Raw genomic sequence first — 22,315 nt, 5'->3', positions numbered from 1 at the left:
TCAAAATACATAAAATCCAGTCACTCGAATAAATAATGGGAAGGAGTCAAATTATATGTGAACAAAAAACTTCAAAAGGATTAAGAACACATGAAAGGTGAGTAGCTTTACTTTATTCCTTGATTTGTTAATTCTAAACTACATTAGGACAAAACCACAGCTAGCCTTTCATCTGTGACCCGAGCCAAAAGCCACCCCACACTGGCGGGATAAAAGGCAATGGAGGCTTTTATTTAGCATCCTTTAGGGCACTAATGCACCAAAAAGTATCTCCTTTGGAAGATTAAAATGTAAATTATGTTTGATGAAAACACCAGGATAGGCCAATTAGCCAGCTTACAGATCAAGTCTTGGCATTGACAGAGGAGGAAGCCATAGATCCCAGAATGGGTTTTAACAGTTCGAGGCAGCACCCAGCTGAACAATCTATCTATCTATAACATAGCAAACATATACCTTCTACACCTACTGAGAGTAGCCTGCAGAGAAATGGGAATACCCAAAGTTTTATCTAGTCTAGTTAGAAAAGGTCTTCTGGACAAGTATGAAATGACTCTACAATGAAACCTGCATGCAACCTTTAAAAAATTTGCAATGGGAATAATTGTGACTGTGATCCCTAGGGTGAGATGAAACTTAAAATCACGAGTAGGCCTCCCACAATGTTGCTCACCGGTGAGTCAGAGGTTACGCAGTTGCAAGCATGTCGGTTTCTTGCTCTCTCAATTAGGTTCAGGAGTTAACCAAATATATTCAGCCAGAGGGGATTTCAGCGAGACCAACCCACCACCGCCAGCTACAATATCAAAACTGGCAAAACGTCAAGAGAAATCCACCTTTAGCTGACTCGGTGTCAAATTTTTTGTCTTAAAATACTCCTGTGAAGCGCCTTGGGACGTTTTACTAAGTTAAAGACACTATATAAATACAAGTTGTTGTTGTTGTATTGCATAAAATTTTATCCAACCGTTTTTCTAAAGATGGCTTTAAACATGAATATTTGCCTAACAGTTCCTTCTATGTTTCCTTCGTGGTTATTGGTGCAAAGTGCAATGTTCCAAGTAAAAATTACATCTCCTTTCAAAAACAGTCCTTACTTACAGTATCAAAAATTGGAAGGCCATCCCATGTTTTTAGGGTGTCAGTTTTTACAACGAGGGCCAAGAAATATAAAATTGAAAGTAAGTTAAACAAACTTACATCTTTCCTCTTCACCAAATATCTCTGGCACAATACTGGATATTACTGAAATGTTCTGCTAAAATGAACATGTTTAAATCCAGGACTTTCATTCAGGAGCTCCCGCCAAATTTGAAAACAAATGGTACAGTCTTTCCAGAAGCCCCCATTCTTTTTCCAGTTATTTTTTGAGTTCTCTCTCAAAAATAGAAGAAACTGCAGCTTTGCAATCATTTAGAATATATTAAAATATATAAAAGTTAAATTAAGCCAAAAATGTCAAAGCTTCACTTGTTACACATGTAACATGCTGTACTTGCTAAATAACTTGCATCAGGTTGCAGGGAAGCTTACCACAGATAAAATTCTAAACATTGCTTTATAAGTTATCTCAGGTAAAGCTCCTAGGTTCATGCTTTACATTACCTTGATGATGTTACACAAATTCAAATGACAGTATCTACTTGTTAATAGATCCCCCGAGGGGTTTCCAGTCCTTCTACATCAACAGCAGGATAAGAGGGCTTACAAATAGCAAGTCCTGCTTGGCTCTAATATAGTCAGTCTTGCTGTCAATCGTAACAAAAATTTGGGAGTTGTAGACACAGAAGTAGACAGGGAACTGTAGTTGTTAACTTTGTTGAGTTTCTTCAGCTAACAGTGTTCGGTCTGGGAAGTCCATTGAAATCAAGCTCCAGGCCTCTCAAAGTGCCCACATAAATGTTAAAATATATTTTAAATACAAAAGGTGCTATTCTATTTGTAAATGTAATAATTTTCTTGTACATTTTGTATGTCTATTATGTTACAAACCTTATTTCCAGTAGAATCCTCACATCAGTGGTGCACAAACTCTATCCTTTCCACTAATTCCATCCCCCTCCCCACCCAGCTACTGCCACAGGTTTAACGAGATTGTTCACAACATCAGCCTAAGTTGAGCCAAGTTTCCAACCTCACATTCACTCCATCACAAAGACCACCTACTTCGACCTCTAACCTCCCCCGCCTCCATCCCTGCCTCAGCCCATTTGCTGCCGAAACTCTCACCCCTGGCTTTGTCACTTCTAAATTAAACGAGTCCAATGCTCTCCTGGCCAGTCTGCCATCCTCAATATGCATCAGCTCATGCAAACCTTGCTGCCCGTATCCCATTCCACATCAAGTCCCTTGCAAAGAAAACAAAAGTTCAGCATTGAAAATCTATCACACGGACATTGCAAGAGAAAATAACCCAACAAAAACAAGTTCAAATAAAAAGTTCAAGGACTTTTGCCAATGGGAGTATAACACGTTCCTGCTGATGGCAGAGGAACTGCTGCTGAGACTGCGGTTCTTATTGGACAACTACATTAGAGCCAAACAATCTTGTCCACCAATTAACTAGGAGGACCCAATTTTTTTTAATATCAAAAAGAATGTTTGTGGTCATTAATGCAAGGCATTGCATCACAGCGAATTCCAGGCATCTACCATCAGTATCAAGCACTCCTGTCAGTTATAGCACAATCAGCTGCAATGTCAGTATTCCTTAGCCTCTAACCCAAGGTGACAGTGTCAATGTGATTCTTCACCCTCCCCACCCCTCACAAACATTTCTCGTGGTCTCATTCTCATTCCATTCGCTAACTTAGGATCAAATTTAAGGCACTGTGGGCCTGCAGTCAAGGAATTGAGTGGAGACTGCTCAATGAGTTTGCCATAGGTGCCATACAGCCAGCAGAGAGGGAAGACTTTTATGAAATCAGCTGGAGGTGGATTGGATTTCAAACCCAAAGAAGAATGTGCTAAATCACTGCAATATCCAGTTCCCCCCAAACACTGTATATATATTTTAATTAATTGGTAGAGACGGGGAAGGTGGGGAGACAAAGGAGAGGTATACAACTTATTTATGACTTCCTTACTCGAGATCTACACAAAAGGTTTTGTGGGATGAATCGCTTATTAAATAAATGAACATCTTGGACACCAGCGAATCCACTGAAGGCAGTAATGCTGTCACCATCTTTTTTCACAAGATTAGCCAAAATGAAAACTAATGTTGTCATGTAAAGCCGGTGATGGCGATTGCTGAATTAACAAGAAGCCAGCGCAATCCTTCAACAACACACCCTGCCAAATACAGCAGCACAGCCGCACAGTCAGATGCGATCCCTTCAAACTGATTGACAAATGTTGGGCAGCTAGCTAGCAAGTATTTCATGACTGCAGCTGAGCACGGTTAATGGAAGCAGAAACAAGCACAGAAAATGCTGGAAATACACAGCGGGTCTGTCAGCATCTGTAGAGAGGAAGGACAAGTTAATGTTTCAGGTTCAACTCTCCCTCACTTCTAGTCAAAACATTAACTGACTGCTGCCAGACGTCCAGCACTTGTACTTTAATTTGGTAATCGAAGCAGCTTCCTTAGATACTATGGTAAGCTAGGTTGAAATAGAAGTAAAATCCAATTGCTGAATAATATTTGACAATCAACTCCCAACAACATTGCTGCTTGAGTCACTTCCTGTAGGAAGATGCAACTTCTGCTTTAAAAACAAGTCAACACAAGATTCAAGAGGAATGTTGCCACCTACTGCTTACACCATCTATCATCTTCCAAACAAAATGAAACCTCAACATAAAAAGTGTACACACAGCATTTACAGATGGCAATTATAGAGTGCCAATTAACTCAGTAGAAATCATCCCACATTTTATTTGGCAAACTAATTCATGTGTCTTGTCACCTGGCCCCCTGCAGAAGAATGGTACACTCTAGACACTTATTTGTTGAGCAGAACATAAGAATGTCCAGGACCAGAAACAACCATCGTGGTCCAGCTGGACAGTCACAGTGCCCTCATCATACCCCGATACCGGTCATACCCCATTAAATCTTTATCCAACTCCCTCTTGAATTTGCGGACACAATAAATCCCTACTCTCATCCTAGGCAGTCCATTCCATTTCAAAGCCCAACACTCATGGGCTTTTAAAGGAAAGGCAGCCTTAACTGGCATGGTCAGCAGTAGAACAACCAAATGAGCAATTCTTCTACCAGCCAGTAAGAACAATAATCACTGAACTAGCTACACAGTCAGCTTCAACACTTAAAATAGGGACAGACCACAGCCATGTATTCCCACTCACCAGCAGCTGGACCTCGCTTTCCAGGCAGCACACCGTATCGGAGCACACTTGACAGGCTCAATATCAGATCTGGAGTGAAATGGAACCAGTTGGCTTAAAGTAGGCTAGGTTTAAATACAATTGCCTCAAGCCCTACTGACAGAAATCCAAACTATGCTTCTGTTCACACAGTGTTATGCTGTCAAAAGAGGCTAAGAAGTCAGGGGGGAGTTTTCCCCCGGTGTCCTGGGCCAATGTTTGCCCCTTAAACATCACAAATAGCCCAGATGGTCTGGTCATTGTCGCATTGCTGTTTGTGGGAGCTTGCTGGGCATGAGTTGGTTGCCACATTTCCTGCATTGTAGCAGTGACTGCACTTCACAAAGTATTTAATTGGTCATGTGGTCGTGAAAGGCACTGTATAAATGCAAGTCTTTTACACTTTTAAATTACTTCTCACATTGTCTCTCTGTCTGAGCATTGCTGCTCATCAAAGTAAAAGAAGTTTATTTATTTTCCAATCTGAGAACAGAGTCAGCACCAGGTAGACAAAGCCAGGCCATCCAGGAGAGAAGTTAGGAAACACTTCTTCACACAAGGGGTGGTAGAAGTGTGGAACTCTCTCCTGCAGAAAGCAGTGCAATCAATCATTTTAAATCGGAGATGGATTGAGTTTTGCTAGACAAGGGTATAAAAGGATATGGAGCTAAGGCAGTGGATGGAGTTAGGATACATCTCAGCCATGATCTCATTGAATGGCAGAACAGGCTCGAAGGGCTGAATGGCCACCTCCTGTTCCTATGTATATAATAGTGAATCTGCCGCCATCATGTGGTTACCTGCAGTACTGCCGCTCTGCAAAATCTGAGCTATTCCGTGCTTGTAAGCAATGCTAGACTAGAAAAGTATCATTCTCACGGTAACATAGCAAGATAGAACCACTTTGTCTGGCATTGCTTTGTGAAGTTTAAATCAATAAATATGGCAATTTCAGGGCAGACAGCAGTTTAAATTTTTAAAAAATTACCAAAGTCATGAAAGCTGCAGGATTCTCCTAAAATCATGACTGGCTCATTCGTGCTGTTCAGGGAGCAAAAACTGTCACTCTACCCCGGAGATCATTTTAACTTTGGCCGATAGTGTACAAAGGGCGTTGTCGCATCAGCCGGTTATACGCCCCGCCCAATAAACAGTTCCACTGCGGTCAATGGTATTGAATTTCAGGTGTGGCTTAGAACGGGCGGCCCAAAACTATTTTCTACCCCTCTCAATCGCTTACTGGGAATATGGGCGGTGCAGGGATTGAAGAGGAAACACCTGTAATCACACTCAACAGGATTGCGGGGGAGTGGGACTAGCTGAAGTGCTCTTGCAGAGAGCTGGCATGGGCTCGACAGGCCGAATGGTCTCCTTCTGTGCTGTAACCATTCTGTGATTCTATTGGAATCCTTCAGTGACACCATTTAGACAACATACACAAGTCTAATCGCCACAGAATGTGTTTGAAGATAACTCCCAACTTTATTCAGAATCCACTGCACTCAATTTTATGAAGTCCAAAATACTGTTGGTGTACTACGTTAATCAGACAGAACAATTAACTTATTTACAAAAAGCACTCACTATTATAAATGTTCAAACTACCATTCTCTTACTAAGTACTGAATCTGTAAAACTGGATGGCTGCTACCCTCTTGTGGTAGCAAGTTATAATTTATGCTTCAATACCATATAACCATGCAAGGAAACTGCAACTTAGGTCCGTTTTCTCACGGCACAACCAAATTTGGATTTTGTTATAAATTCCAACTGGGTTAAAAGGCCATCTGCCATTTGACTCATTGACATGGAACAGGGTGCAAAGTCTTGTGCGATGTGAAATCAAGTAAACCATTAAGTAATTTCTTTACTTAACAAACTGTTATGCTATACTCCAGTTTCTCATATCTAGAATATTTCAATGCCTTTTTGATAATTGAGATCTCAGCTCTGAATGAGTGAGGATTATGAATAACTTCATGAAAGCATACCTGCCATTGTCCCAGGCTTGAATCCCTCTTGAATGAGCCCACAGTTTTCCTCTGTACCTTCCTTGGCATTTTTCACTGGGCACACCATAAGACCCATTGCTGGCTCTGCTAGTGCAGCAACTTAAATTGTCCCATCCTCTGCTCCTGGCAACCACCTCATCTTGTCCTCAGGGATTAATTGTTCTTCTATCGCTTGCCCACCACCTCCCCCCCCACCCAACCCCACCCCAACCCAACAGATCAACTATCCTCACCCCATTCTATATATCCCTCCACAATGTTCATCCACTTACAAGTAAGGCTCTTGCCATTCAGAAACTCATTGCGGATAATTGTATTCCCATCCTGGCATGGACAGAAACACAAATCTCAGCTAGTGACTTCTTCTTCATCTCCTTTAAGCACCTCACCACCTTCCATTCACCACTCCTCTCAAAATCCACATTGCTTACTGTTGTGTATGTAACCGTTTACCTTTAAGGGAACTATAGAATGTAACCGTTCGCCTTTAAGAGCACTACTTTCGGTGTGGCACTATTTGTTGGCTCATGTATACTGTAATACCAATAGTGACCACACCAGTATATAAGGGTTGTGATACGTTAACTAGGGCAGAATCGCCCGAGCCTCTGAATAGTAAAGACGTGTTTTATTTTGTTAACAGTGGAGTCTGTGATTATTTATAATACAACCCACAGACTTAACATTGGCGACGAGTCAGGATTCGAACCCTGCGGCAGTTGTTCCACGGCGGCTTCGTCCGAAGACAGGACGTTGAAGAGAGGTTTCAATCCTCACCAGTCTGGAACCGACAGGCTGGAAGCGACAGGCATTAGGACCCTGAAGCCTCCATAACCTCGTGGGTAAGCCGCAGCGTTGGCTGCAAAGACAGTGCCACCGATCGGGAGATAAGGGCGATCGCAATCCCTGATAAGAGCCGCGGTGAAACGCGCGAGCGGGTAAGCCAGAGCCCGGGAGGGAGGGAGCGAGCAAGATCCGCGCGAGCGGGTGAGCCAGAGGCCGGGGGCCGCTTTCAAGTGCGAGGCGCAGCCGGGCCATCGATCGCATCCGCTGATAAGGGCCGCACTCGGGCTGAAAGACAGCGTCGGGGGACGGGCGAAGACCGTCAAGCGCGGGAAAACCGCCATTGAAGTGGGCGGGGAGAGCGAGAAGCGCGGGAAAGCCGCCATTTTTCGCGGGAAAACCGCAGGGGAAGAAGGCAGAAGCGGGAAACCGCCATCTTAGAAAATTAATTAGAATTTTCAGAAACAAGAAATAAGTAAAGCAATACTTGTGGTGTTCTCAAGAAGAGAAGAAAATTAATAATAAGTAAAGAAATACTTGTGCTGTTCTCGGAAAGAGAAGAAGATGCCTAAGCGAGGAAATATTAATGATTTTAATGCTGAAATAGAAGACAGGGCCACGTATGGGGAACGCATAGGAATATATTGCGTAGCCATATACGACAAGGCAATAACTTTGTTAAATTCGATGGGAGCAAAAACATACGGGCTCTTGAAACATCTAATAGCACCAGTTAAACCAGTGGACCAGACCTTCGAAGAGATCGTAGCAGTGCTGAAGGATCAAATTACTGCAAGCACTTCCAAATGCTACCGTTGTGGAAAGACAACGCACGACCAGAATCAGTGCTGGTTTAAGAACCAAGAATGTAGGAAATGTGGCAGGACCGGGCACATAGCAAAAGTATGCCGGTCAAGAATGACGGACAACAAGAGGGAGTCCGCAAAAAAAGGGTACAAGAAGAGTCCAAGGGAACAAAAGTCCGACTCACACTTCAAATACAAGGGACTGGATAGTCTAAAAATTCACAACGTGAACAACGAAGCTGACAGACAAACCATTTGGATGACGCTGCGGATTGAAAAGGCCAAAGTCAAAATGGAAGTAGACACGGGATCGGCATTGACGGTCATGAATAAGCATGACTATAAAAAGTTTTTCAAACATATTCCACTACGGAATACAGAATTAGTACTACAGACATACACGGGACACAAAGTATTCCCTATTGGGAAGGCAGGAGTTAATGTGCGATACAAAGACAAAAATTACCGCCGTCTGGATCTGTATGTACTGCCTGAGGGAGGTCCACCACTTCTAGGACGGGAGTGGATCCGAAAAATAAAGATGGATTGGCATGAGCTAAACGCCATGTCGGTGGAGCACGAGAAAGAGGACGTCAAATCTGAACGGTTGTCCCGAATATTAGATGAAGCGAAAGAAGTATTCCAACAAGGGCTGGGTAAGCTGCGAGGTATTAAAGCAAGGGTTAAGATTGCAGAACATGCAAGCCCAAAGTTTTGTAAGGCCAGGTCGGTACCGTATGCAATACGACCAGCAGTGGAGGCAGAACTAGAAGAACTTGAACGATCAGGGGTTCTGTCAAAAGTAGACTACAGTGAGTGGGCCACGCCCATTGTACCCGTCATGAAATCCTCACCAAGTAGTAAGCCAGGGGGACCGGGGAAGGTCCGTATCTGCGGGGATTTCAAGATCACAGTGAACCCAGTGCTTCATTCGGTGCAATACCCGCTGCCAAGGATTGAAGATATTTTCGCTTCGTTGGCTGGAGGAAAACACTTCACGAAGATAGACCTAGCTCAGGCATATTTGCAGATGGAGGTTGAGGAAGAGTCACGCCAATACCTAACTATCAATACCCACAGAGGTTTGTACCGTTATAACAGACTGGTCTTTGGAGTGGCTTCGGCACCAGCAATTTGGCAGAGGGCCATGGAACAGGTGTTACAAGGAATTCCAAGCACGCAGTGCTATTTGGATGATATGCTAATCACGGGAATGGATGAAGAGGAACACCTCACGAATTTGAAACTGGTACTCACCAGGTTAAAGGAGTATGGCCTTAGGGTTAACCGCAATAAGTGTGAGTTTTTCCAAAAACGAATCTCATACTGCGGTCATATCATTGACCGCGAGGGACTACATAAATCACCGGAGAAGATAGAAGCGGTCGTGAAGGCTCCCGCTCCAGGGAACGTGTCACAGTTAAGATCATTCTTGGGGTTGATCAATTACTACCACAAGTTCCTACCAAATTTGTCCACGGTGCTGCATCCACTGAATGAGCTGTTGCGAAAGGAGACACCATGGAAGTGGAGTGAGGAGTGCAAAAAGGCTTTTCGCAGAAGCAAGGAGTTGATTACCTCCGAGGAAGTGTTGGCTCATTTCAACCCAGCATTACCTCTTCGGCTGGCGTGTGATGCTTCACCGTACGGAATTGGAGCAGTACTTTCGCACAGGCTTCCAAATGGCTCGGAAAGGCCAGTGGCTTTCGCGTCCCGATCTTTGACAACCGCGGAGCGAAATTACGCCCAGATAGACAGGGAGGCCCTCAGTCTTGTGTGGGGCGTGAAGAAATTCAACCATTACTTGCAATGTAAGAGGTTCACATTGCTGACAGACCACCAGCCGTTGGTGTCCATATTTAACCCGAACAAGGCCGTGTCCAACATGACAGCACAAAGGCTACAAAGATGGTCAGTCTTACTTGGGGCACACCAGTATGACATTGAGTACAAAAGGTCAACAAAACACGGAAATGCCGATGGGTTATCACGCTTACCATTGCCGACAGTAGAAGAAGCGAGTACAGGGGACCCAGTGGAGTTGTTCCACTCGTCCATTGTGGAATGTCTGCCGATAACAAACTCAATGATTGAGAAGGAGACAAGGAATGACCCGACTCTTTCACGAGTCTATGACTTAACGGTGAAGGGATGGCCAGCACAGAGCAAACCAACACTGCAGGCATTCTCACAGAGGAAAGAACAACTGTCGGTGTGCCGGGGAACCCTAATGTGTGGGTCGAGAGTGGTGATTCCGCCCAAACTCCAAAAGAAAGTACTCAAGGAGCTGCACGAAGGACATCTGGGTGGAGTAAAGATGAAGAATTTAGCGAGAGCATTTGTGTGGTGGCCAGGCATTGACGGGAACATAGAGGAGATCACCAAGAATTGCCTAGGATGTCAGAGGGTTCAGAACGCACCACCACCGGCTCCTCTGCACCCATGGGAGTGGCCCTCATCTCCTTGGCAAAGAGTACACATCGACTTTGCTGGTCCATTTATGGACTCGATGTTCCTGATAGCGGTAGATGCCCACTCCAAGTGGCCGGAAGTAATTAAAATGACCACCACCACGACGGAGAAAACCATCACGGTGTTAAGAACCATGTTTGCTCGGAATGGCCTGCCGGAACAGATCTGTTCCGATAACGGACCACAATTTGTGTCCGAGGAATTCAAGAAATTCCTAAAGAGCAATGGGGTTAAACATTACACATCAGCCCCATACCATCCCGCCTCCAATGGGTTGGCTGAAAGGTTCGTCCAGACCTTCAAGAAGGCCGTAAAGGCCATGAGTAATGAAGACATAAGTCTACAACATAAGGTAGACAGTTTTTTGTTGGCATACCGAAATGCAACACATGCGGTCACAAATCAAACTCCCGCAATGATGTTTTTTAACAGACGCTTAAGATGCCGGCTGGATCTACTTAAACCCAATGTCAGAAGGGACGTGGAGAACCGGCAATTCCAGAACATCAATGACAGGGCAACTAGGTCTTTCAAGATGGGGCAACAAGTTTTGGCCCGGGACTATCGTACAGAAAAATGGCAGCCTGGAACTATTAAAAAAAGGCTAGGCCCGTTGATGTACACGGTGAACATTGGGGACAATGTAATAAGGCGCCATGTTGACCAGCTCATAGAGTCCGCCACAAATGAGCACTCGACTTCACCACCTGACCCGAGTAATGTTGAAACTGAAATACCTAGAACACCTACTGCTGATCTAGTAACATTGGATTCAGATGAACCTGACACTGTTGTTCCAGCTGAATCGATTTTGCCAGGCACCCCTACTGGGCCGCTAGGAATGACGACACCACTTCAGCGTTATCCAGAGAGGATCCGGAAACCTCCACAGAGACTAAACATGTAAACTGTTATATGACGTTGACTCCATCGAGAGTATATCTGTAAACTGTTATATGAAGTTGAAGATTGTATGTTTAAAGGGGATTCTGTAAGTAATAAGCTAAAAAGGGAGGAGTGTTGTGTATGTAACCGTTTACCTTTAAGGGAACTATAGAATGTAACCGTTCGCCTTTAAGAGCACTACTTTCGGTGTGGCACTATTTGTTGGCTCATGTATACTGTAATACCAATAGTGACCACACCAGTATATAAGGGTTGTGATACGTTAACTAGGGCAGAATCGCCCGAGCCTCTGAATAGTAAAGACGTGTTTTATTTTGTTAACAGTGGAGTCTGTGATTATTTATAATACAACCCACAGACTTAACACTTACCACCTACTCCAAGATGTCCTCCCTTTTCTCATCCTTCAGCACCAAAAAAAAAATGCTCATCCTAGTTAATTTTAGCCTATTTCTCCTTAGACCCCACTCCACAGACTTCATTACCCCCTGGCTTCTCTCAATCTACCTTTTATATAAACTCCCTCACCCATTTCCTTGGCAACTTCGTTAAGTTCGTCAGCTCATGTGGTCTCCACACCGGAGGTTTCAATACTCTCATAGCAATCTTTGACCACTTCCTCGCCTCCTTGACCAGCCACCCTCCCCCTCCTCCAATCAATTATGCTCACCATTCACCCAAGGAGAATGCTCACAAGCTCCCTCACAAATTCTCAACTCCTTCACCTTCGGCCCTCCACCCATTTTCCACGCCTCTATTGCGGTTGCCTGTTTAATCACTCTCTACCCTCTGACTTCAACCACTTTATCTGCAGCAAATAAACCACTTGCTCCTCGTAACTCCTCCCGGTATAGCCGCCCATATTCGCTCTCAAGTCAGAGGGGTACGTACACGAATGTGTGTGGCACATGGCTGGCCTGGTCATCATTCGCAAGATCTGGCTTGACCGTAGTGGGCTTTCCTCACCCAAAATCAGCTATTACTCCAGGATCAGCCTAGAGAGCAAGGACACCCCTAGACCCCAACAACTACTTAAACCCCCATGCCCTCCATTCTCACTTCAAACATTAAAATGTGGAGAGCCCATTGATTACTCAATCTGCAAGAAGACGACCATTTGTTCAGTTGCCTCTGCCATTTTCTCTCCTCCCTCCCCCCCTCCTCCCCTCCCCCCCCGACAGTGCCACCTGTAGTACTCCAACTGTTCTGGACATTGATTCAAACTGGAGATCTTCCTGATGGCACAGGACCACAATACATAGTGCATCTAATCACGGTACTGGCCGATTAATTTTGATGATAAGACTTCAAGATCCACCCTTGTCTTACACTGCTGTCATTCCATGAATTCCAACAGGAGTGCTGTTGTTTCTATTATTCTCCAGAACAAGTCAACTATGCTTATTGGATTGTTGTGGCTGCAAGATGTTTAGACTACCAAATTTAGTTAGTAGACAGCCTGACTGAATATCAACAAGAAAAATCCGTATTCCATACTTTTAATTATTTTGCCCACAAAACACCATCTCAGCAGAGGAAGTGTTGTGTGCCTGTGGGAGAGAATGACCTGAATAGACAGTACCGGCTGTGTGACATACACTTCTCTCGGAAACGTTTCTGGACAGGAACATTGGAACTTTATGCCTGGTTTACTGTTGTGTCCCATAATTTACATACATTACATTTCTGTGCTCACTGAAGCGAGCAATATTTTTGCCAGGGGATGGAACACTTTCTGCTGACTTGAACACAATGTCTGAATCAAGCACTTTCAAGTCCTGTACAGCACTAAGTAACAGAATAAACTTCAAACAAAAAGGAGGTCCTGTGGCAAAGACTATGGCCTAGAAATTCAGTGGTGTTAGCGCCCACTTAGCGCCTAAAGAGGTCTTTAGCGCCGGCGCTGTTGGTAGCCTGGAATTCAGTGTAGCGCAAATGGTGGCGTTAGCCGGTAGCGCTGCGCCGGCACCGATGACATCATCGGTGTGCGCAGCGCCCCGGTTTCAACGCGATGCCGGCCCAACGCCCAAATTCACTTGCCGCCGCCTCACCCGTAGCGGGCGCAAGGAGCGTTTGTAAAACGGGGCCTTGCAGCTCCGAGAGGCCGGGGCGTAAAGGTGGAGGTGCGGCCGTCCGCTTTACCGGCGGCCGCTTGGCCGCTCCTTCCTCCCCGGACTCCCACACCACCCCCCCGCGGCATTGGTGTCTGACCCCCGCGGGCCCGGCACTTCTCCGTGGTGCCGGGCTCATTTGCCGGGGGAATCCAGCGGCGATCTCACGGCTGCAAGCAGCTCCTCCTTAAGAGAAGGAGGAGGCCTGCAGTACCCCAGCCTGCCGCACCGCATCGGGTGGCGCAGCGGCAGCTGGACGCCTGAAACTGACTTTCAGCGCCCCAAGTGAGGCGGCCAAACCCTGCAATACCGCCCGCCTCCCTCTTGGGGCGCTGCAACTGAATTTCAGGCAGGCGCTACGGGAATCCGGGCGAGCGCTAAATTTCGGGCGCTAAACACCTGGCGCGGCGATAGCGAAATTCTAGGCCTATGTCTTTACATTAGGTTATGTTCACACCATTAGACTTTAAAAAGTGAAAATATCTGTTTATATAAATGTTTGGAGAGAATCTGTCACACTTCAAAGTGTTAAAAATGTACCTTCTTTTTTTTTAAAAACACATTTTTTTTCTGACCTGGAGCCAGATATTTACAAGCATCTGGCAATCTGCAAACTTCCCTCACCAAACAGCAACTGATTGACCTCAAGAACTATTGGCCCAGAATTTGCGGTCAGTGGCAAATCAACGGCAATCGCCGCTGCCCATGAAGAAAGCTGCCACAAAGATCTCGCGACCTCTGACAAAAACTGCAGGTTTCTCAACATTAAATTAATTACAGTGCTGTCAAAAGAGTATCCCCAGTGCGATGCAGCAGTGACGTCATCAAGCTGTCTAAGCAGCCAAACACATTGAAGAATTCTCAGACAGCAAACCAGGAAATTAAAAGCACTGATTCAGTTGACTTTTTCAAAATTTGAGCGCAAAATAAAGATTGGGACATAAATAAGCTGAAGTATCATAAACAAACATTTATTATTTTTTTAAATCTACTAATTTTTATAATGGAGAAATTTGACATTCCACAAATATAAAATTCATTTTTTTAGGGCCAGAACAGTTGTTCAGCAGTCAACATGCTGCTAAAACCCCAGCTACACCCATTCCAACAAGGCTTAACTTTTAATGGGGTGTTTAACAGTGCAATTAGGTCAGAAAAGTTTGGCCAGTTCAACCAATTTCACTGATTGCCAGCTATGGGGAGTTCCACAGCGGAGCAGGGAATGACTGACTTTAACTTCAGGATTTCCACATTTATCTGCGCGTGCGCTAAATCCTAAAGTTACGGTCAGTTTCAGAGGGGTAATGACAGTGACGCTGACAGTTCACCGTCATTACCACCACAAAATCTGGGCCATTAAGATTACAGGGCAGCATCTTACAGAGACAGGCTAGGTTAGTGACTAAACATCACAGCTGTGCTTCGGATCCCAGACTCACCATTAGCGACGTCACGCAAGATTCACTGGTTAATAATAAAATACTACTAGCAGACTGGCCAGGAACAACTCACATTAGAACTTAATGCTTGGTTTACTGTTAAATTACAAATTCTTGCCCAGAATACAGGCATGAATAACTATCAAACCAAAATCACTTACTTGACCTCTTCTCCAGCAAAATCAAACAACTTTGTGATTGTGACCTTTCCAGGTGCTTTTGGCTTCCCAGAGTCTTTCACTACATCCTGAGGCTGGCTCAACTTCTCTTGATTTACTAATATGTCCTATTCAAGAGAGACAAGAAAAAAAAATTGTTACCCGTGTTTCCGTTCCCCATCCAAATAATGTATTTTAATGACAGCAAAACTACTGAAACGACTTCTGCAAGTTGTATACAGGTACAGGTGAATCCTGAAGTATACCAGCAGAGGGCAGCACAGTGGCATAGTGGTTAGCACTGTTGCCTCACAGCGCCAGGGACCCGGGTTCGAATCCGGCCTCGGGCGACTGTCTGTGTGGAGTTTGCACATTCTCCCCGTGTTTGCGTGGGTTTCCTCCGGGTGCTCCGGTTTCCTCCCACAGTCCAAAGATGTGCGGGTTAGATTGATTGGCTATGATAAATTGATCCTTAGTGTTAGGGGGATTAAATACGTGGGGTTACGGGGATAGTGGTGGGATATGTGTTGGTGACGAGGATCGGGTGGGATATGCGTCGGTGCAGGCTCGATGGGCCGAAATGGCCTCTATCTGCACTGTGGGGTTTCTGTGATTCTGTGATCTCTGTGAGGTAGCACAATTCAAGCTGGATGTACACATCTCCATCAGATCCCCCTCTCCTCAGACAGAACTCGCAGACTCCATGAAGTAATTCATTCAGCAACTCAGCCACACATGAACCTCATCCCCTCCCCCAACTCCAATTCAAGTGAGCCAAGAAGGATAGGCAAGTATTTTTCCAGCCAGCATCCACCATTAGTTCCTTTTGTGTTGGTAATGGATTTAAGTTTCAATAACTGCCGCCTAAATTGGCAGATAAAAACACCACTTTTCAATTGCTGTCTGCGTCGCGTGAGGACCCATTTCCAACTTATTAATAATAATTCTATGTTTCGGTTTATTAAAAAGCCAAACATTCCACGGTGTAGGTTAATTCAGCTCCCTTGTATTACCAGACACAGCCATCCTCCCTGGGAATGTCAGCTGTGGCTCAGTTATTAGCACCCTCACCCGAGTCAGAAGATTGTGGGTTCACGTCAAGAGACTTGAGCACAAAAATCTAGGCCGACACTCCCAGTGCAGTGCTGCACTGTCGGAGGTGTCGTCTTTTGGATGAGACGTTAAACCGAGGCCCCGTCTGTTTGCTCAGGTGGACGTAAAAGATCCCATGGCACTATCCCTGGTGTCCTGGCCAATATTTATCCCTCAATCAGCATCGCTAAAACAGAGTATCTGGTCATTTTCACATTGCTGTTTGTGGGAGCTCGCCGTGCACAAATTGGCTGCTGCGTTTCCTACATTACAACAGTGACTACACTTCAAAAATGACTTCATTAGATGTAAAACGCTTTGGGACGTTCGGTGGTCATAAAAGGCTCTATATAGATGCAAGTCTTTATTCCTTTCTTTCTTTCTCCCAGTCATTTATTAAAGGAGGGCTGCTGGTAGTTATAACCTGAACATAAATTATTTTAATACTCATCAGTCTTAACCACTAGGATTCCTGAGGCTCTGCATTTTTTTTAAAATTAAAAACCGCCACACAAACTGCTGTACAGACACACTATTTAAAAATATATATTTTATAGTCCCCATAACCTGGTGCCCACCGCCCCCCCTCCCAAAAAAAGTCTTGTCCTGGTGGAGAAGCACGATTATTAGTAAAACAGAAGAATTTGCTGCAGTGCTGGGAGGGAGCAGGGGGCTTTGTCCAGCTCGGTTGGCAGTAGGTGTTTTTTGGGCAGTCATCGTTGCCTTCCTGCTGATAAACATTCCCATGCTGTAAATGGTTATGAAAGTGATTCTTTACCATCAGTAACCAGAATGGACCCATCCATTCTAAATATTTACTAATTCACACACAAACAGAAATAAGTCTATAAAAGTTATATTCATTACACAGAATAACAGTCCTGCATTTAAAAATCTGAGAACAGACATTACAAGAAATCCATTAACCGCCAATCATTTTTCAATTAGGTGTAGCAGGAATTCTAGACTCAAGCTAAAACTTGCAAAGCAAAATCAACCCAAGACATTAGGGGGCAAGAAAGGTGCTGCAAATGCCCTCAACAATTCTGGGGTGGGCTGGGGAGGGGAATAAAAAAAGTCTTCCTGATGGTTACCCAGCAACTCCTGCTGGAGGTGCGTGGACGTTGGACAAGATCAGAATCAGTCTCAAATGCAATGCCCCCTGTAAATATGATGTTCAACGTCAAAGTTCAGCTCAGCTGGTAGCAATATCATCTCGGAATCAGAAGATCAATGATTCAAGCGCCACATCGTGTAACCTAGGCCGACTTTTCGGGGCAGTACCGGGGAGCGCCGAATTCGTGGAGGTTCTGTGTTTGGATGGGATGTTAAACCAAGGCCCTGTCCACCTGTCAGGTGGATGTAACATGTCAATGTTACTAATCTAATTTGTAATTTGTAGGGGTTGTCGTGGTCAATTAGTGGTCACGTTTCCCTATGGCAACAGACTACGCTTCAAAAGTAGGTCATTGGTGGTGAAGCGCTTTAACAGGCACTGAGAACAAGATAGGGCACTTCCTTCTTTGGGTGAGGCGCCAGAGAGTTCCGTTCAAGCAGTCAACACCTTCAGGACAGGAGTGGACAAAAGGGGGGGAAAAAAAAGTATTATGGAATTTAAAACAGAATGACAGATTATGCATGAATACATTGTAACATCATATGGAGCAGGATTAGTCTACTGAAGTCTCTTCAGTGACTATCTACAGTGTTATTATGAACAGAGACAAGGTTGTGGCCAATAGACCCCATTCACATGGCTGCTGAAGAGGGCATTCAATACAAAATGTCTGCCTGCAGTCCATCTCTGACTAGCAGCTTTGAACAATCCAAAAACAGAGGAAAACATTGGGGCAGTAATTCGGGTCGGGGGCTTGCCGCGCGTGCAAGCCCCCGATCTGCACTTACCCGACGCGCCTGCCGGTCACCTCCAGGGACGCCTGGAATTCCATTTTGAAACTGAAGAATCCCGGGCAGCGTCTGACGTCATGCCGCCCAGGAGTGCAGCCAGCGCGAAGCCTGGAGCGCGCTGTGCAAGTGAGACACGCCCCTTGAGGGCTCATTTTAAAAGGACACGCCCCCAATGCTTCTCACAAGCTGCAAAGCACTTTTACATGTAGAGCAGCATTTTAAATAGGTTTTCTGTATTTTTCAGAAGCTTTTGGTAACTTTTATAAACTTTTAAAAACGTTTAAATTATTTTGAAGAATCTGAAGTAGTTTTAAACAGAATTAAAGCGATTTCAGGACTTTTAAAAGCCCTGAAAGCATTTTTTTCATTCCATTTATTTAATTAGCAACGTCGTCGTCGTACGTGTCTTCATACTGTTCCCTTTGGGGAACGGTATGAAGTGGTGGAAGGATTTCTGGCCGTGATTAACGCTCCTTCCGTGACCGTAACCAGCTTTGTACCAGCCATTAGGGTGGTTAGTCCTATGGTGGGAGGGTTTTACGGACTCCCACAACCTATACGAGGGGGGGGTGCCACCCACAGCCATGGACGCAAATATCCCACTGGATGTCTACCCAGAATTTAGAGCCGGAGCTCCGACTCCACTTGCCGGGACTGTCTGGAGCGGGGTTCGAAACCCTACGCCGTGTGGCCCAGTGGCGGGGATGCTACCGCTACGCCAAAGGCCCACTCCGATTAGGAACGTGAAATGGCTGGAATGAGCACAATTCACGGCATTAAAAGAACTCACAATTGAACTGATGATGACCTCAGCAATCTCCTCAATGAGGTGGAGGTGCAGCGCCTGCTCATCATTGGCAATGAGAAGTCCAAGGCGCCGCAAAAAGGACAGATGATAGCTTGGTCTTTCAAGTGGCAGCATAGGGCTCCAGTCACGGGGAGGGAAAAGGTGCAGGAAACGTAAGGGTGTCATCTTTTGCGCGGAGTGGGCCTTTTGCGTAGCGGTAAGCATCCCCGCCGCTGGGCCAGAAGGAGTAGGGTTTCGAACCCCGCTCCAGCCAGTCCCGGCAAGTGTAGTCGGAGCTCCAACTATAAATTCTGGGTGGACATCCAGCGAGATACTTGCGTCCGCGGGTGTGGGTGGCCCCCCCCCTCGGATGGATTGTGGGAGCCCGTAAAACCTTCGCGCCATAGGACTAACCACCCTAATGGCTGGTATGAAGATGGTTATGGTCACGGAAGGAGTGTTAACGTGGCCAGAAATCCTTCCACCACTTCATACAGTTCCCGAAAGGGAACAGTGTGAGGATATGTACGACGATGACCTGTTGCGCAATGCACCTCCTTGGACCCTCAGTCGCAGATGCGAGGGGGCAAATCGTGCAATTGTTAAATTTTTCATTTTATTGACATGTAAAATGTTGGCCCAGTAACTCCCTTCCAAACGCGCGAGTACGGTCGGGGTACTCACGCGTCTGGCCGGAGGAAATGCCGGTTTTCAGCATGCACAGCGCATGCGGGGAAAACCGGCATTTCCTGTCCTCTGAACGAAGTGGTTCAGAGGCAGAACGCGTGCGACTGTACAGGCAGCGCGTGCGCAGTAAAATTCGCCGGTTTCATCATGCTTTCAGTGAGGTTAAGTCCTTACAGCATACACATGAAAAAAGCATGAGTACAGTTGCTCCAGAGGAAGATATTTTTTATCGTGGAGCTTCTGAAAGGCAATATTTTTGTTTGGGAAAGGGAGGAAAGTTATTTTAAGAAATGCTGAGGTAAGTTTTAAAGTTTATTTTTGTTTTTTAAACGGGTTTTCAGTACTGTAAGTAGAAGGATCAATTGTGGCTCTGTGAATTGAATTTGCTGTGTTTATTAAATGTAAAAATGACTCCAACATTTTTAAGAAAGAAACTTTTCATCAGTAATATATTCTTTTAAGTAATTATGTATGTATGTCTGTATATATTCCTTTGCGTGTATGTATATATTCCTTTACTTATGTGTATGAATGTATGTATTTAATTATGACTTTCAGAGAAAGTAACTTATTGGAAAATCATAATTAAAAACATACATTCATACACATAAGTAAAGGAATATAAAACATACATACATATACGTAAAGGAATATATATATGGACATACATACATAATTACTTATTACTGATGAAAAGTTTCTTTCTTAAAAGTGTTGGAAATGTTACATTACTCATTTTAGAACAAATTGACCCTTAGTGTTAGGGGGATTAAATACGTGGGGTTACAGGGATAGGGTGGGATATGTGTTGGTGTAGGGGTTACGGGGATTGGGTGGGATATGTGTCGGTGCAGGCTCGATGGGCCGAAATGGCCTCTATCTGCACTGTGGGGTTTCTGTGATTCTGTGAACACTCATTTTCACATTCAATTCACAGAGCCACAATTGCTCCTTCTACCTACAGTACTGAAAACCCGTTTAAAAAAAAAAATTTAAACTTTAAAACTTACCTCAGCATTTCTTAAAATAACTTTCCTCCCTTTCCCAAACAAAAATATTGCCTTTCAGAAGCTCCACGATAAAATATATCTTCCTCCGCAGCCTCTGGAGCAACTTTACACACGCTTTTTTCAAGTGTAACTTGTAAGGACTTAACCTCACTGAATCCATGAATGAAATCGACGAAGTTCACTGCGCAAGCGCTGCCTGTGCAGTCGCACGCGCTGTGCCTCTGAACCCCTTCGTTCAGAGGACTGGAAATGCCGGTTTTCCCCGCATGCGCTGTGCATGCTGAAAACCGGCATTTCCTCCGGCCAGACGCGCGAGTACCCCGACCGTACTCACGCGTTTGGAACGGAATTACTGGGCCATTGATTGATGGAGAGCCAGCAGTAAGTATCAAGGTTGCCATCATTTAGAATGGCACAGCAATTCAGACAGATATTCTTCCCCATTAAATTACCATAACAATTTACTGTAGCTTTCAAAATCCACTTCAATTGCTTGTGTAATAATGTTAAAACAAGCAGTTTCGCCCTTGTAAAAACTGCAGCAGTAGGGGGACCATTTCAAAAACATTGGCAGTTTGACAGATTGCAGATTATGCTTTTAGTTTCTCTGTGATTTTGTTCTAAAATAAAACAAAACCCCTTTATTCAGTATGCATTGACTTGGATGAGGAAATCCCAATAGATACCATAACACCATCAACACTGCACTCAAAGTCACTGTAGGTAGCAGAACATTTTCATCTCTCTCTAACTTCATACCCACATTTTCAAAAATCCCCCCAAAAATCAAAGAGCTTTGGCAGAATGTCAGAGCTCAATTCTAGAGGTCCACAAAGTGGGAACCAGTACCAGAATGACTTTAAAAGATAGAGGGACATTATTTCAAAATGACCAGGTATGATCCAGTGACCTCAGTTACAGCACACACTGTAGTGTAATGGTTAGGATATTGGAATACATTTGAACAGATGCTCACATCCAGAGAGCAACATATTAAAAATCAAATCACAAAGGGATTTTAATGCACAAATATTGAGAAAGGGATGTTCCAGTGTATGGCTGCATATGCAAGTCACACAATTACACTCAAAGCCCCATTTCAGATAATTATGCTCAGAAACTCCTGGATCTATCCTTGGCCCCTCCAATTTCTCATCTCCAAGCTGCTCCTCGGCTAAATCATCCAAAAACACACTGTCAGGTTCCACATGTACACAGGCAGCCCCCTGCTCTACCTCTCCACTGTCTCAATATTGTCTGATGGCTTGCCTGACAGCCAGTCCTGGATGAGCCGAAACTTCCTCCAATTAAAGATTAGGAAGATCGATGCCATTGTCTTCAGCCCACACCATTAATTCCATTCCCTCGGCACCGAATTCAACCCCCTCCCCGGCCACGGTCTCAGGCTGAACCAGACGGTTTGCAACCTCAGCGTCCTATTTGACCCTCAACTGAGCTTCCGACCCCATAACCTTTCCATCACCAAGACCGCCCATTTCCACCTCCCTAATATTGCCAGACTCTGCCCCTGCCTCAGCCCATCTGCTGCTGAAACACTTATCCATCCCTTTGTTACCTCCAGTCTCGACTATTCCAATGCTCGCCTGGCCGGCCTTCCATCTTCCACCCATCATAAACTTAAGCTCATCCGAAACTCTGCTGACCGTATCCTAACTCACACAAAGTCCTGTTCACCCATCACCCCTGTACTTGCTGACCTACATTGTCTCCTGGCCCCTGGACGCCTCCATGTTAAAATTCTCATCCTCATGTTCAAATTCCTCCATAGCTTCACCCCACCCTATCTCTGTA

General features: G+C 44.9%; 1 protein-coding gene across 3 annotated transcripts in view; it reads right to left on the bottom strand.

Annotated features, from left to right (window-relative positions):
• The window catches only part of cfdp1 (chromatin remodeling protein CFDP1), a 237,013-nt gene that overhangs the window by 204,280 nt on the left and 10,418 nt on the right, over positions 1-22,315 (bottom strand). For all 3 annotated transcript variants that reach the window (XM_085991349.1, XM_085991350.1, XM_085991348.1), the window contains exon 4: positions 15,023-15,147. In XM_085991349.1, the coding sequence (XP_085847475.1) occupies positions 15,023-15,147 (125 nt within the window). The remainder of the gene's footprint in view (positions 1-15,022; positions 15,148-22,315) is intronic.

This window comes from Somniosus microcephalus, chromosome 6, assembly GCF_052327205.1.
Source record: "Somniosus microcephalus isolate GS21.2 chromosome 6, FLI_Smic_1.0, whole genome shotgun sequence".
NCBI classification, from domain to species: domain Eukaryota; kingdom Metazoa; phylum Chordata; class Chondrichthyes; order Squaliformes; family Somniosidae; genus Somniosus; species Somniosus microcephalus.
This window is presented reverse-complemented; position numbering and strand designations above follow the sequence as displayed.